Source organism: Microtus oregoni, unplaced genomic scaffold (assembly GCF_018167655.1).
Source record: "Microtus oregoni isolate MIOR12 unplaced genomic scaffold, Mior012 000023F_ref0000262, whole genome shotgun sequence".
In the NCBI taxonomy this organism is placed as follows: Eukaryota; Metazoa; Chordata; class Mammalia; order Rodentia; family Cricetidae; genus Microtus; species Microtus oregoni.
Window position 1 is genome coordinate 25,951,950 of NW_024543082.1, and position 17,304 is coordinate 25,969,253.

The 17,304-nt window shown below is 45.7% G+C and overlaps 1 protein-coding gene across 1 annotated transcript in view; it reads right to left on the minus strand.

Moving 5' to 3' along the window:
- Hgd (homogentisate 1,2-dioxygenase) overlaps positions 1-16,390 on the minus strand; it is a 48,685-nt gene extending 32,295 nt beyond the window's left edge. Inside the window, exons 1-4 of the mRNA XM_041673064.1 lie at positions 16,235-16,390; positions 8,786-8,857; positions 7,743-7,831; positions 3,859-3,964 (exon numbers count right to left, since the gene is read on the minus strand). Coding sequence (XP_041528998.1) covers positions 3,859-3,964; positions 7,743-7,831; positions 8,786-8,857; positions 16,235-16,249 — 282 coding nt within the window. The 5' untranslated portion in view covers positions 16,250-16,390. The remainder of the gene's footprint in view (positions 1-3,858; positions 3,965-7,742; positions 7,832-8,785; positions 8,858-16,234) is intronic.
- Positions 16,391-17,304: the final 914 nt, after the last annotated feature.

A 17,304-nucleotide genomic window follows, 5' to 3' on the forward strand; every position in this document is an offset into this window, starting at 1 on the left:
AGGAGGAGGAAGAAGAGGAAGAAGAAAAAGAAAACACAATGTCAAGCCAGGGGTGATGCTGCACACCTTTAATCTCAGCACTTAGGAGGCTGAGGCAGGCAGATCTCTGAGTTCAAGGCCACCCTAGTCTATGGAGTGAGTTCCAGGACAGCCAAGGCTACACAGAGAAACCCTGTCTTGAAAACCAAAACAAAACAAAAAATAAAAAACAACAATTCAGTGTTAGGGTGGAAAACACAGAAAAGTAGGTAGTTAGTGAATTAGGGGTCAATCAGAAAGGGGTTGTCAAGTTCCAACACAGCTGTTTTGGTTTCTGCCATTGACACAAGCTTTTAAACACAGTGCCAGGAACTTCTTTGCAAAATGTATGTTAACCAGTTGTAATGATTTAACGTATTACATACCAGATATAATGATTTAGCATGTACAACTGAAATTTATGTGATTCTTGCCTAGGGTTAGAATGTTATACTTTCTATGTTAATAATTCCTACAACATTTGAGATTTTAGAAGTTAGATACTTGTACAAGAAGGCAAGGCTGGGTGTGGTGGCACCCCTGCCTATACTCAGCATTTGAGAGGCAGGGGCAGGGAGATGATGAGTTTGAAGCCATCCTGAGAGAAACACACACACACACACGTGCGCACACACACGCACACACGGTGGGGAGAGAAAGAGAGGTTCAAACTAAAAGAATTCTATTGACCTAAGGTTAACTTTAAAATTCTGATATGTCTCAGAGTTAATGACAGAAGCTAAAGTGGTAAGAAAAAAAAAAAGAAGTTAATTGGAATTTAATTCAAAACCAACAAAATATCGGTTTATATTGAAACTATGACTTAAATCTAATCACAGTGATGACCAGGACCACAGAATCCTATTTTACATATTAATTGTTGCAACCTCAACCAATCCAGATGTGACCCCAACTCTCCGTAAGGACTGTCCCTCTGCCTCCAGACTTTTTCCTTCGGTATCATATTTGACCCCTCCCATCCATAGCCAGTGTGGTGCGTTTCTTCCCCTGTGTTACTAAGCAACACCCTTAGCTCTGGTTTGACAGACATCTGCTAACCATTTCCAAGGCTGTAGGTGACGTGGGAGCTTGTTCCCAGAACGTTGTCTCTCGTTTTATGGCTAGCACCTGTTCTGGAAGTAACAGGAAATGCTTTATTGCAGAGATCTGTTGGTCTCTACACTTGGGTTTTTACAGATTCTATGACACGTAACCTGTACCTCGCAAGGACCTTAAGAAGGGATGTAATCATATGAAACAAAGTGTGCCCCAGTAGTCATGGAAACAACGGGTGATAAAAGCCTGTTCCCAAGGACCTTGTACCTCATACTTGCAGAAGAGTCTTTAAATGTTTTCCTTAAAGGTTAGATTTAAAGCCTACCCTGCCCCTAAGAAAATCCCATGAAAGAAATAATGGCTCCACTGTCGCCCACACAACTACGGACAAGGACCCCAGGACTTGAGGCCCACCACCATTTAACACGAGTGTGACTGTGCTCTCCACTGACACACCCCTCCAGTCTGCCTAGGGAACGCGCCCTGGAAGAGTTCCTTTAGTCTAGCCCAGTTGTTCTCCATTTAGTTTACAAAGGAGTGTCCTTTTGTGGGTAGCATGAGCAGGAGCGTATACCCTATACTTTATGGGTGGTTAAAGAGATTTTCAGAGGTGATTGCCTTTGTGCTTAATTTCCTTCATATCTGGCCATTCCACAGCCATTTTGTGCCTTTGTGTGATAGGAGATTTGGCTCTATTAGAGCGAACTGTCGAAACTATAATTGAGAATTTCCTGTGCCACCTGAATAAAGAGTTGGAAAACTCTCTGTGGTCCAAATGCCCTCTCAAGCCTCCCACGCTGGCATATAATAAGCATCACGTTGGCATTTACAAAACCCATAGGTGCCACGCTTCCTATTTTCTGGTGAAAATAGAGTCCTGTTGCTAAGCAGACAGGCAGCTCTGGGAGAGAACGGAGATTCTGAAATTTAACTCTAGAGGCTCAGGAAGAGACACCCCCAAAGTGACACTTGGGCATGCTGCGACGGAGAAGCTGTCTTGGTCAAGGTCAAACTCGTACCTGCTGCATCCTCTCACAAGGAGGGCCTGGAACGCCCTTCTCTGACTGGGAAACTGTCTTCCACAAGCTCGAGATCCCTGCCTAGCAGTTTCACCAAAGGAAAGGTTAAAGGAGAAAGGGAAGAAGCTAAAAAGTCATTGCCCTGACATAGCCCAGACAGTCGTCTATTGTTCTGAGTGCAGCACCCTGAGGTTCCCTGGGAGAGTTTATCTACACTACGGAATCTTTGCCCACAGCGAAGTTCCACGTCTCATGCTTCTGACAACTTGTAATGATGGTTTCTAAGCACCGGAACTTGTTAGCTGTTAGGTAATCGTTCTGCCACGACTCCCTCCTCCACACAGACGCTAGTTATACTTGCTTCCCTTTCTTGTGACCTCTGCCTATCGCCGGCTCAGCCTTCACTTTGCCCACGTCACCCATTTAGAGGTCGAACAGGAACTCGGAGAACGAGCACAGATATTATGGCCCTTTGTGAGCTAAGTGGAGGATAGTGAAATGAAGATGTTCTGCCATGCTAATTCCTAAATGATAGAGACCACTGCAAACGCTTCCATCCCGTCCTTGCTGGGGAGAGTATGTAGCCTCCAAACTCCTCCGGTCCTTTGCATTCTGTAAGCATGGGAAGATTCGCAGCACGCGGGAAACAAAAAGACTGACATTTTCCGGCTTTTGCCTTACAAAACAAACCCCAAGTGTTTAGGAGAAGTGCATTTGTGGATGTTTTCAGGTATTGATGAAATGTCATGGATCAAAGGGAGAAACAAGAGGTTTCCTTGGACTCAGGAGAGAAGTGAGGCAGAGGTGCAGAGTCCTCAGAATGAAAAACAAACAAACAAATCTAACTAAGAGCTAAATTGACCTGAATCTAAATTCTGAGGCTTACAGGGACTGCCACAGCCTGTAAGTGGCTGTATCAGGATGGCCTGTCAGAGTCACGGTTCTTGCCTATAACCTGTCAGGCACCGGGCAAACACTTTCACACCTGCTCTGTCGTGTGTAATCTCCTGTACAGCACGGCAGGGCCAGTGTTGTCATCATATTTTACAAGTGAAGCATCATGGCGCAAGGGCAGCTGGTAAGTATGGGGCCAGGGATGCAAACCCAGGTCTGTTTTTCTCTGCTGGACATCATGCTGGGGAGCAGAGGCAGGTGCCTAAACTCAGAGACAAAAGAATTTAAAGAAAAGACTTCCTTTTCTTTAAAGAGTTCTGTTCATTGTAGTTTTGGGCCATTGCTACAAGCCAAGAATGCGAATAATGCTGATCATTGGGGGAAAACTTCCAGACCCCCGCACAAATATTGGATGGGATGTCCCTAAGGCAGAAGAGAATGTGGCAATGGTCTGTCACTGTAAGACTTAGAGCATCCTTCGCAGCACTTCTCTCATCCCTATACCAGACTTCGGAAGTATCTCTTTAAGGACGTCGGTATTGAAGATGCTTCCTATATTCTGTGATAAGTGGAGGTTAACAATAAAAATCTATGGTATACAGGTGGTTTGATAGGCCTATGTCTCTGTCTGAACCACGGCCCTGCCTGTCTACATGGCATTAAAACGAAAACATACGCTTACTTTCCCTGTTAATCACACACAGGCACAATCAATCAATCTGTTTCAAGTTCTTACTCAAGCATGAGTCACAAACAGACCTGACAGCACTGACTTTAAAAAAACACTCTAAGTTTTCAATGACTTGGGCCCAGATGTGAGCATTTCTGTTCAGGGCTTTGTGGTGTGTTTCAGTTCATGGGGCTGGGTTACCTGGTTAGGATCAGGGCCAACTTCATCCCAGTTGTGAGTGACATGACCTTGGTCAATGGACTCAAAGGGCTTGTGAGACACTGACGGGAGGATCCTATACAGCCAGCTAAGGGAAACAAGAAAAACAGAAAGACAAAGCTTTAGGTAATGTTCTGAGGGACCTAGACCAGCTCTGGAGGGGCCCCCAAGAAGATATTCAACCAACAACCATCTGTGGGCTTTGTTGTAAGAAGCAATGATTCGTCATTCCTCAGTAGCCATCTCTGTCCCTAACTATGGTCTCGTTGTTCCTTCCATGATGCCCATACTCTTCAGGTTGAGGCTCTGGTTCCTACCTATTCACATACTGCCAAAAAAATATGAAGCATTGCCTTTCCCAACCACTGTAAGGGAAAAGGAAGCACCATGAGGGACATGTACAATAAAATCCACAGAAGAGATGTTAAGTCTTGCTTTTCAAGTCAGGACAATGATTTGGGAGAGCCTGAGAGAAGATGGGTGATGGGGGAGAGTCTTCTGGCTTGTATTAATTTCATTGGTTAAATAAAGAGACTGCCTTGGCCCTTTAATAGGACATAAAATTAGGTAGGCAGAGTAAACAGAACAGAATGCTGGGAGAAAGAAGCTGAGTCAAGGAGTCACCATGATTCTCCCACTCCAGACAGACGCAGGTTAAGATCTTCCCTGGTAAGACACCTCGTGGGCTACACAGATTATTAGAAATGGGTTAGATTAATATGTAAGAGCTAGCCAATAAGAGGCTGGAACTAATGGGCCAAGCAGTGTTTAAAAGAATACAGTTTCCGTGTAATTATTTCGGGGCATAAGCTAGCCATGCGGGCGGCCGGGTGCCGGGGGCACAGCCCCGCTGCTTCTATTTCAACAGATGGGGAGTAGGTTTGTTATTTCTTAAGGTAAAAACCTGCTTTGTTCTTTAAAAGTGATTTATGACAATGGGGGAAATAATTCTATATTCAAAAATTCCTGGGGGTGATCAGTGCTCTCCAACTTTTCTCATGGTTATTCCTTGGAGGTACAGAGCTTACCACTTTTCTCATCTGTTGCCTTGGATTTCTCCAATGCGTATATAAGCAAAATTGGCAAACTGTAGGAGCACTGTCTTCTCACACTAATGATAACAGCCGAGAATGTATCTCCCACATCTCCCCCAATCCGGGATGCTATTATAATTGCGCATACTCTGGCAATCCTCCTGCCTCTGTGCTCTCCAGCTCTGGGGTTATAGGGGAGTGCAACTGCAGTGGCTATGTGGGTATTGGGGGTTTGAACTCAGGTCAAATGCTTTTACCCACTAAGTCATCTCTCAAGCGCCATTGACCATACTCTTAAAAGTGAAATATAGTGTCTTTTTTTTGTTTTAGCATGTCCTTTATATTAATAAGATCAATAAGCTTTGCTTATTTATCAGTCTTTCGTAATTTTTCTAAGAATTGCTTGTAGAGTCCCATGTTGACTTCAGTTGGGTTTTATTTGGTCTTTCTGGTATTAATTGTGAGAAGTTTTAGAATTTCCACTTCTTTACTACGTAGTTAAAAAAGCACACGTCCGTGCTTTAATGTGGTGTGTTTATGGATGTTTGGCTTTCCTTTTCTTTAGTAAGTTCTGCCGTCTGTGTACATCAAGGCCTGAGCTGGTCTCTTCTCTAGGATCAGATCCAACTCAAGGAAGGGAGAAGGAGTCTGCTGAGGGAACCTTGAGGGTGAGAGGGCCCTGTCTCACTAAGACTTTATAGGAGTTGACAGGGAGAAGGACACTTCTATGACAGTGGAAGGCCTGCTGTGCTCATCTGGCTCCGGGACAGTCCAAACTCAAGGGTGGAATTTGCCTGTCTAGTCACAAGCATCTGAACCATAAATGGCGTAAATTTGTTCCCCTGCCATCTCATTCCCCAGCTCTCAATGCAATGATGTCAGACCTAGGCTCACAAACCTTTCAAACTCCCAGGAGTCTGTGGGGCTGAGCACATATGTGTGTCTTAGCCCCGCCAGAATGCTGCAACTTCCTGGACCCTATCCTCTTCATCTGTAGTCCTAAGGTTGCTGTAAGAACTGCAGATTCGCTCGGCACTCACTTACTGGATGATTACTGAATTGCCGTCTCTTAATCATCTGGGTTTTTACCACAATTTAAACTTTACAGATTTATTTTCCCAAGAGATGGGTGGAACCTCTGGTAGTTTGAGTGTTCCTAATGCTTTGGGGGTTAAGTGAGTACTGACTACCTGAGAGTGTGAAGCTGACCCATCCATAGACAGACAGGGCCAGACTGTCCTGCTGGAGGATTGAGCGTTTTCCTCTGTTTCTTGTGCCTGTCTTTGGAGAGTTCTAAGCAGATGGGTGAGCCATGCCTAGTGTCCCTTATTTTTCAGCTGAGTTTAGCAAACTCCCCAGGCTACACTAGGTTGCCCTGGACCGAGATTTAATTCTGATGCAGGGAATGTTGCCAGCTTCTTAATGAAATGCCAAGAGTTCCTTTTCAGCCTCCTGGAACAGAGCTCAGCTCCTGCTGGCTGAAGATACTGCTGAATAATGGGGGCAGGCAGCAGATTCTGGAGACCGGGTGGCCAGTGTATAGATAGGCTATGAAGTGAAGAACACAGTCGTGGAGGCCAGGTTGCCATCAATTAGAACAGATAGGGATTGTTTGTGGATTACTTTATCTTGTCTAGAGGAAGAGATAGCCAAATAACAATGGAAACAATCTCTGAGTACTTGTTTGCTTTTGCTTTGTGTTTTGTTTGCTTGGTTGGTTTTTTTTTTTTTTTTTTTTTTTTTTTTTGAGGCAGGATATGTAGTCCAGGTTGGCCTTCAATTCCTGATCCTCTCACATTAACCTTCCGAATCCTGGGATCACAGGCATTCACCACACCATGCCCAGCTTAATCCTTGATTTTTGACAAGTAAAAAAGAATCTATCCCTTAGCCTATATTATCTCTTAGGATCCCATTTACAAATGTGGAGGATCTGAAGGGTAGAGAATTGTTCAACACCATCAACAGTAGGTGTAGGAGCAAGAGCTGAACCACAGGGGGTGCTGCCTGGCTGCCTGGGAGTGGACATGATTCATCATGAAGGGAGGTGATATTTACCATGCATGTGCTGTTACGCTCGCTGTCCCATCTGCTTCTCGGGAGGACTCAGTCGATAGAAACCCACTTCCTCCTTCTATCTAGACAGTGTAAGCCCACTCTAGCTCTCCTCAAATCTCCAAAGTCAGTAACATCATTCTTTACACACCGGTGACCTGAAATCCCCACAATTAGATGCCGTGAATTCAAATCCTAACGCTTGACTGCCTCCTGGGTCTCCAGCGTCAGCATTCAGCCTGCTCCTTAGAGGCTGATTAACGAGAGGGTTCACCGAGGTGGCTTGTAGGATTAGAGCAAGCACAGAACACGCCACCCTGTACTAATGAACATGCCAGCTTCCAGGAAAGGCAAATTCCGAAGAGGAGAAACCCTATTAATTCAAACCCCGTGGGGCCATAATACATGACCTTTCAAGCACTTCAGCTTGGATTATCGGTTTTCACGCAAGGAACATAATGCTTCTAGTCAGCCGAGAAAGATGTCTGAATCTTGTCTGACTGGAGGCTGAGACTATACAATCCTTAGAGGGAAGCCAGAGCGTGAGAAACCTTCCCTGTGGCATTCTAGTAAGACTTTGTAATGGGACTGGATTTGTGTGCTTTTTTTGCCTCTGTACAGCTGTTCCCTAGCTTTCTTCTGCCAATCAATCACTGGGAACAAGCCTGGATGTCCCCAATGTGACCTAGAACACAGTGCACAAGGAGGGCCTTTGGGGAGACTGTGGCTGGGATGCAGGGCCCCCAGATCTAAGTCAGAATTGACCCCAGCGTGTACCTTCTCTTATTGGTGCTCCGTGGACAAGTGAAGGCTGATCCCGAGAGCTGCTCCGCGTAGAGATTGTAGGGGCAGACTTGTGGATTATTCTAAAACAAAGGAGGTGGCACACAGAATCATCCACCACCCAAAGCATCCTACTTTCCAACCCATTCAGTGGGGAGAGATCCTGGCCTGAATGCACAGGCTCTGGACCACTGCACATTGCTGCCTCCCACCCCCGATACTTGCAATATCTTTGTGACATCCCCCAGTGAGAGTGAAACAGGCTTATTGTGGAAAATTCGTAACATATGCGATGACCCGTTCCCTCGCCAACCTAATATTAATAACCTAATAACCTAATATTAATGTTCATATATTTCTTTCTGTTCTTGCCTCCAAATGAAGATCCTATGAGACATATAAGTCTATAATAGTCGGAAATTTTTCCTTTGAAAAGGATGCAAGATGTCACAAGCATTTCTTTTGTTTTTGTCTCGATACAGGTCTTGGTGTGCAGCCCAACCTGCTTGCAAACTCAGGATCCCCTTGCTTCTGCCACCTGAGTGCTGGGATTACGCTGGTGTACCACTATGCCAGTCTAAAAGCACTTTCCATACCATGAAATGGCCGCCAAAAAGTTTTGAAAATAAACTCATTTGCAGTGGTTTTGCTACTGTAACCAGCATGGGTGAGGACACATTCGTGCATACATTTGTCAAGTAACTTATTTTCTTATCATGGTCAGATCCGATGTTCTTCAGCGGGGCTCTTTTCAGGAAGTTCCTCTAACCTTGGACTTTGGGGCGTATCCGGGAAGTTCTTGTAGTTAATCTCACTTATTTGGATTGGGTCCTTGGCTGTAGCTAATCAATTTCAACCCTGTTTTGATATTTTTGTTGGTATTGTGCTCTAACACCATTCTGCTAATGATCTTGGACACTGGTCAGTCGACCTGCTAAATTAGAAGAGGCATGTTGGGTGGAGCTATTGGGTTTACACGCTTGTCTTCCATACCTACAGTTCTGAGCTCTCCCTCCAGACATTCGTCCCATTCTTACCTGTCCTTCTGGCAGAGAACCCGGGCAGCGAGGGTCCTCTGAAGCACACTCGTTCCCAAATCCAGAAATGTACTACATGTGACAAAGACACAAATTTGATTGTTACAGGGATGTATTTGTGTGTGCACGTGTGTGTGTGCACATTGTTACATGTATGTAGGTGACTATATGTGTACGTGTGGAAGACCACAGTTGAGTGTCTCTCTTCCTCAACTGCTTTTCTTAGTTACTGCGATAAGGCTCTCTCTGAACTGGAGGCTCACTGCGAGGCTGGTTCACCAGTTTCCTCCAGGACCGCTAACTCTGCCTCTCATAATAAACTGGTTCATTCGAAGGATCCATACTCTGGTCCTCAGACTTGAGTGATCTTCCTGCTGAGCCATATTCCCAGCCCCTAACAGGATGTGAAGAGCATTTTACAACATTGCCATCCCACAAAGGCAAGAATAGCTACAAGGGCATGTATTTGTGTGATACTCTATAGGCAATAGCTGCTATGTCTTGACTGGTGAACTGTTTAGGATATACAATATGTGTTTGTGTGTCTTAAATATTTGCAGTTAACCAGAAAGGAATTGCATAGACTTTTCTGTCCTTAACCGTTCTTGACTGATTTTATAAGCTTGCTTTTAATGATCCCATTTCAAGAACAAGCTCTTTAATTTTGGTTCTGTCTGGAAATTCCTGGGAGGGAGATGGCTCAGGCATCATTTCAGCTCCAAACCAGCAGGATGGCTTTCTATCACAAGTCCTTTCCCCCTGCACACCCTAAAACAAACAAATAAGCGAGAAACCAAAATCTCAAACTGGGAAGAGGTATGTGGATTTAAAGAGACAGGAAGATGTTTGTTAGAAAACTCCTTCCAGACGTACATATGCCTTTTATCCAAGCACTGGGAAAGCAGAAGCAGGCAGATCTTGGTGAGTTCAAGGCCAGCCTGGTCTACAAGAGCTGGTTCCAGCACAAGTTAGGACTGTTATGGAAAGAAAAAAAAAGACCACTCCTTCCACAGGAGTCAATATCACCTGGATTAGTGTATGTGCGTGCGTGCGCGCGCGTGTGTGTATGTGTGTGTGTGTGTGTGTGTGTGTATCAGCATTTGTGTGGATACAAGAAAGGAAAGATTAAAGATGGAATGACTCAGAAGATGCCCCAGCCCCGAATCTTTTCAGAACAATGCAACAGGGCTACCATAATTGCCATCTTTGAGGTTCACAATACAGAGGGGAAATTAGATTCCTCAACAAGGTAACTTACAGGGGTCCTCTGAAATTTATACACCCCCAATAGTAAAGACTGCTTTATTGATGGCACTTGGGAAAGCCAATAAATACTGATCCTCGAAGAATATAGCAGCTATCCACAGATAGCTGAACTAGGACCAAGGAACTGGTTTGAATGAAGTCAGTCCTGCTTCTTGAAAAATGAGTGCACAGCTGCCAGAGTCCTGTGCTGGTCTACAAACTGTGAGGGCCATGGTGCCTCCATTGGGCAGGCGGGGGGCGGGGGGGGGCATCAGCTGCTCCAACCTTTAGCTGCCTTGGAATTCCTGAAACAGCTTACTTCCCCTCTCTAGAAATTTATTTACAAAATGGTTGCATGAAATCATGCTTACGATCCTTTGGGCAATCTGAGGAAGGGCAGCAGACTTTGTAGCATCTTGGCTCAGTCACTGCTAGTCCACTGGGAGCCAGGACTTACTCTTGCCATGTTTAGCGCACCTGACTTTGGGCGTAGGTCTGCCACTGTCTCGCTTCTCTGCTGCTCCGTGATTCGTGAAGGTTAGTACTGTGCCAGTTTTATTCACCTCTGTGGACCTCGTGTCTCGGCCCATGGTGTTTCTCACTCAGGGCCCGTCCTCAGGGTGCATGGTTGCCACCATGAGTGGGATTTGAACTCCCTTTGCTCTAATGCAAACATGAGTTGATTTTAGCCTACGATAAGGAGAGTGCAGCCCTACTGGGTGAGAGAAATACCACCATCTGAGCATGATTCTTTAAGAGATAGGAGAAGGGTGGATGTGGGTGGAGGGTAGGCCCTTCAAAGTCCTTGGCAGCTTCCGGAAGAATGAGCTAGATGTAACACGCCTGGATGTGTGAGCAACGATCAGGCCAGCAGTGTCTATATTTGGAAGGAATATGAAATGTGAAATGTTATGACCTAGAAAGTAATGGGAGTGAAATTATTCATTTGTGTTCAGACACGGGTTTGTGTGTGTGTGTGTGTGTGTGTGTGTGTGTGTGTGTGTGTGTATGCTATTGCTGGGGTTTGAACTTGAGACCTTATGCAAATGTGCTTTGCCACTTAACTATACCTCTCAACCCCCACAGTTTTAAAAAATCTCTTTGAAAATTTATCAGAATCCTCCCTCCCCCAGTCAAGGTCTTTTCTAATGAGATTTGTTCCAAGCTGTGTACAGTCTGGAATTACAGCTTTGGGGTAATGGCGGAGACCATCCGCTATCCTGAACCTCCGCGGAGTAACAATTTTCTTCTCTCAGAATGAACCCCATGCGCGCGCACCACCAACAGGACTGAGTTCGAGCTGCTGAGGATCAGTAATGACCTCCAATTATCTCCCATTCTGTGAAACAGGATTGGAGATCAGCCTGTGACAGAAGCTGCTGAGGAAGGCAGAGGCCTCTCTTAGTCGGGTTGTGCCATTGTTCCTTTCTGCGGGGAGGAGGGGGAGGTTTGAGAGCTACCCTGTCCAGCTGAGCTTTCTGGCAGGCAGGGTGGATTTACTGATTAACCTTCCTTGGTCTTTGTAACCGCGGGCCTCAGAACACAGGTTCTAAGTGTATTCTGAACGAGGAGAGATGGGAGTTAGCGATTCTGAAGCATTTGATTAAGGCCCTGCTCTAAGGAAAAGGGGAAAAAAAACACAGAAAGAACAGCTGTTGGTTTGGGAGGGAGCCACCCGGAGCACCGGAGCTCCAAGGGAAAGAGCGAAGGAGGCAGGAAGGAGGGAGGGAGGTGGCAATTTTTTTAGTTCTTTTTTCCACCTCATGGAAGTGCACTGGCTTAAGAAGCCAGGGAAAGCTTCTGAGTCACCGTTAGCTGGTTGGTCTTCCTAACCTTCCAGGAGCAAAATTATGGAGGTGTTTGTTAGATTTGATTTTTTTTTTTGCCACCGAAGACTTCCCAGCGGAGGGAGCTGCGTTCTGCAGCTGCTGTCTCAAGGCTTTCAGTCCAAGGACAGACTCTGAACTCTTCTTCCATCAGCTGTGAAAACCGAAGCACTCCAGCTCCAGCTGCCTCTGGGATTATGTAAAGATGCACCTTCTGCAAAGAGTGAAATAAATCCTGACATTAAGCGAGTGTGTTTATGTTTCCTTCAGCTCAGATTTCGGAATAATTTGATGCTATATAAAAAGACAATTTTCTTTCTTTCCAAGAGAATTATATGCATACGTGTTAAATGAAAGAATACATTTTTGAGGCCCATGTGACTTGGGCACAGTCACTTCTCTGGCAGCTCACTGGCACCCAGCTTTTCAATTCTCATCTGGTCCCCAGGATAGGATTTACTTGTCAGAGTCATTTGAAGGGGTCCTTTTGAGTCAGATTCTTGGTAACACCTGATGTGGGGAGTAGATGGTGCACCTCATTTCCTTTTAATGGGTGCTAGAGAAAGAGGGATGAGTCTGGGAAGACAGAGGCCCAGGGCTCTTCTATTTGTATTTCCTTCCCATAAAAGGAGCCAGTTCTCCTGGCTAAACTTAATAGAATCATAGAATCAAGGTTAGGGAAATGTGCTGTTGCTGCTGTAGGCTGAATAATGCTCTGGAAGGACCCTGGAGTCTTATTTCTTAATGCTTGAAACTAAGAGGCAGGCTTTTGAATAGACAACTTAGGACTTTGAAGCCCCGACCCTTTGGCAAACAGCCTTCAACGTGCTGGTTATGGTTTAGTTAATGATGAATCAGAAGCGCAGGTGGCAGGGCAGCCTGTGATCCCTCCCAAGAGATGGGTGAAGAAGATTGGGAGTTCAAGGTTATTCCTTCCTGCATAGTGAGTTCAAAGCCATCCTGGGCTACCCAAGACCCTGTCCGGAAGAAACAAAAGACCGAAAAGAGAAAGAAAGAAAGAAAGAAAGAAAGAAAGAAAGAAAGAAAGAAAACAGACCAAAGAACCAGATAAGTAACTTGGGGCTCACAACCGTTGGGTAAAGGAACCAGTGTGGAGCTTAAACTGGCCATAAAGCTAAGAGGTACATTAGTGACAGCCAAAACAAGTCGCTTCTTCCTGTTCCCAAGCAAAGAAAAACTAAAAGCTAAACTCATGGCCAGAGGTGGGGTTAGCCATCCCTTTTGTGAAATGCCATTCCTGAGTTTGGTGCTGCCTAGACCAGCCTTTACTGCAAAGATAAAAAACCAAACATATTCTAACACGGCTATTTCTGTCTTCCTGGATTGGCTTTGGGAAGAAGAGCAGAGGTTTCCCAACTCTCCAGTCTTGGGAGCAAATTGCAGTTTTCATGCCCATCTCAATAGAAACCCGAGGAGAGGCAGCAGGTTCTTCACGGGGATCTCTGTCACCTTATTACCTGCTGTCTCTTCTGGTCTCTGTCCTTTGTCTGGGGAGGAGTGTAAGGAAGGTCTTCCTAACCTCTGGCTGCCTCACCCATGGCCTGAGGTCATTTTTTTCAGCTGCTAAGGTGACTTGGAATGAACTTGGAAATGTGAGTAGACGTCCTTCTGTGGATGTGGTTGAGTAAACAGCGGTTGGGGAAGAGGAGCATCCCCACGGTTTGAGGCACTCTAAGAGAATCATCCCAGGTGTTCTATTAGGACAAAGGTGAAAGGTAATTTGGTTGAAAAAGAGGAAGCAGAGGTCTATCTGGGAGCCAAGGAATGTGCACTCTCTAGGAACCGCAGACGAGAAATACTCTTCAGAGCCTCCAGGTGAGCTCAACCATGCTGACACTTTGATGTTGGCCCACTGGGAATGATTTCAGACATCCACTCTCCAGAAGTGCAGGAGAATGTATGGTGTTGTCTCAAGCTAGAACATCGATGGTCATTTAGTGTAGCCCAATAGGAAACTGTAGGCCGGTGGGTCCTCCTTTGTCATTAACCATAAGAATCGTCTCAGACTCCAAGCTAGTGAGTCAGGTGTCTGCTGGGGGGGGGGGGGGGGTTGGGAATGTCAGCCTGTGAGGAGGGGTAGAAACAAAGTGACATAGTCCAGAACGCGGTGAGCCCACCTTAAACCTCATTCCATTATTTTAGCTTCTGAATTTTCTTCTTCTCCTTGTGCTTTCATGTAAATGTGATCTCATCCGAGGTTTTGTGTTGACATAGCCATTGAAATGACGGAGGAAGCATGAGGGACATTTCAAATTAGGTTTGATACTGTTTATTGATGGGGATGGGTGTGCCTTAAACTGGCTCTCTGTGTTAAGATTCCTGACCTCTGGAGAGGAGGCAGCAGGCTGCGCGAGCCTTTGAAACTGAGAACAAAGGCCAGCGTGCCATTTACATGCGGTGGTGTTTTGCATACTAAGTTGCTTAAATATTGCAGCAGGACAGGATTTTAGATATGTTTTATTTATAAATGGTAAGGATGCTTCCTCCCGTGATGTGATGAGCTTCCTCATAGGATTTAACAAAGCAAAACTCTTATGAATTCTCCTTCCTCCCCATCTTCAGTTGCATCACTGGCAAACAGGGACCATTAGGTTCGCATTACCTATGCCCACTCCCCTTCCGTTCAGGTCTGCACATGGGTCCTCTCCTGGGCACCCCCAGCAGCTCCAGTTTAGCTGAAGCACTAGGTTCCTGAGGTGCACAGATCTTTCTGTATATTTTGTGCCTTCAGACGTGGCATGACCTCTGGCCTAGTCCTGTGTCGTCACTCCACCTAGGAACAGCTTCCCTCCAGAAGTTTCTCCATTCCCATGTTGCATTAACTGCAATATCATGAACGAACACCAAATGAGAGCTTACTCTAGGTCTGGCACAAAGATAGAGAAGAAAACCTCTTTTCTGCGGTGCTCAGCACCTTCAAGGTGCCTATTAATTAGAGAACTGCCTGATTTATCATCCCGGCTTTGATTGAAAAGCTTTCTGGAGGTGTTCTATCCCTGAATCCCAGGAAGAGGCCTAGTGGGTCTCTTCTACCCAGCTTGCGCCAATGTGCCAGGATGTTCTAGCTCTGGCTGTATGCAGTGAACCTAGCAATAGGCAGAGGCTTTGTTTGTTTGCTTGCTTGTTTTATGTTTTTTGAGACAGGGTTTCTCTGTGTAGCCTTGGCTGTCCTAGAACTCACTCTGTAGACCAGGCTGGCCTTGAACTCACAGAGATCCTCTTGCCTCTGCATCCCAAATGCTGGGATTGAAGTTGTACACCACCACTGCCTGGCTGCTAGGCAGAGTTTTAGGCCCTGGGAACACCCTCTTCTTCTTGCCCAAAAGGCGCCAGCCTAGCAGGTGCCACCAATCTTCTTTTTCGGGGGGGCCTGAAATATGAACTCCAATAAACCCGAGTTCTACTGTGGCCTCCATCCTTCACCAGCAGGGACTTTGAGTGAGTCTCTTAGTCTCTATGAGCCTTGCTTTCCTTATTGGTTTAAAATAGGAAAAAGAGCACCTATACCCCAGGTTTACAGCGAGCATAGTTAAAACCTCCAGCATCTGTAACACATGGTCCACTCGTTCTCAGTGGCACACTAAATAAGAAAGTACTGTTCAAGGCTGAGTCGGAGGTACCAAATGATTAAGCAGGTTAAGCACATTAAACTGGCTGGCCTGAAACAGTCCAGGGAGTTGCAGTCACAAGGATGGCAGAGAGCAGCCGGGAAGGAGACACATAGAGAAACGCACGCGTCCGTTTAGAAGGGGAGCTCTCAACATGCCCACGGACCCGCAAGACAGTATTAGAGATGAACAAAGGCAAGGGTACAATTGCTTTCTTTGGTCACCTCTTCCTTGTCCATCCAGAGCACAGGACCTTAGGTCAGGCTCCCTTTCGTGTGTGTGTGTGTGTGTGTGTGTGTGTGTGTGTGTGTGCACGCGCATGTGTGTGTGTGTGTGTATGTGTGTGTACGTGTGTGTATATATGTATATGGGACTAGAGGGGCCACAAAGGCTAGAAGAGGGGGCTATCCATATGAGCAGCTGGACAGGTTCTGGGAATTGAACTCAGGTCCTCTGGAAGAGCATCAAGTGCTAGTAACTAGTAGGCAATCTCTACAACCCCCACCCACAAGTGTTTTTCAACTCTCACACCAGAAAACCCCACAAATTCTTGCTGAAGAAGGCACAATAAACTTGTTAGAGATCTCTCCACTCTTCTTCCCTTCTCTTTTCCTTTCTCTCCATCTCTTTTCCCTTCTTTTCTCTACTGTTGATGCTTGAGACATGCTAAGTGTAGGCTTTCCTATTTAAGTGACACCCCCAGATACAGTCTCCAATCTTAATCCAAATCCAGACAGAGGATTTCTTACCTTTAACTCTGCCATTTTAAGCGAGGCCAGGGAGTTTGTGAGGCGCCAAGTCTTCTGTCTCTCTTTATAATCTCTCAGAGAATTCTTGCTTTCACCAGTTCATCGCATCTCCGTGCTCAGCACGTTATTCTAGGCAGAAAGTCCAACGTCCTAACATCTACAATTCTTGCACAACTATTTTTTTTTATTATTAACCCAGGTCATCTCTGAGAGCATTGCAGAGAACTGGTTCCATTCACTGGAGGTAAATATTGACTTGTTCCACTTTAAGGAAGGCTTTTCCCCAAAGGCAGAAGATTTGAAGCTGAAAAAGGAACTGTGGGAGTTAGCACGTGCCAGATGTGACAGAATTCTTTCTCAGTCCAGACTCAAGCCAGGAAGGAGCAGGGCCAGGATTCAGTGACCGTGGAGGGAACACTATGTGCTTTGACCCAAGGGCAAGAGGTGTCGGAAGAGGAGGACCAGGATTGGAGGCTCCCTGACACTGCCTCCCATGGAAGAGTTAGGACTATTGAGAGAGTGTTGAACTTAGAACAAGCTGGGATGTTTACTGTCATTCATCTTGATTTCCTAGAATACATTAGGTATGCGTATACCCTCTGTAGTCATTAGCTTTCTAATGCCTTAGTTCCAAGAGCAGACTGCTCCCCAGCTGCCTTCTCCTGGCCTTGCTTGTCCTTCGTCTTAGCCACTTGCTGCAGCCATTGGAAGGTAGCAACTTTGTGACTGGTGGTCTTCAGGAAGGGAACATACACCGAGGCTTGTCTGTGCCAGGTTTCCCCCACAGACACTACCTCGTTTAATTTCACAAAAACAGCCTTGCAAAGTAGGTTTTATTATTACAAACTCAGATGCAACAGCACAGGAAGGAAAAGCAGCCGAGTCGATCAGGCTAGGTGATTTTCCAGAAGCTAAATTCTAATTTTGAAATGTTGGCAAAAAGAAGAAAGAACTCTAAATCCAAATTTTGCAGCTAGAGGTTTCCAACAGCAAAGGGTTTATTGAGCTGTGTAGACTCTAAGAGGTAAAGGACTAGAGCCCCTAATACATGAATGACTACTAGTCAGCAT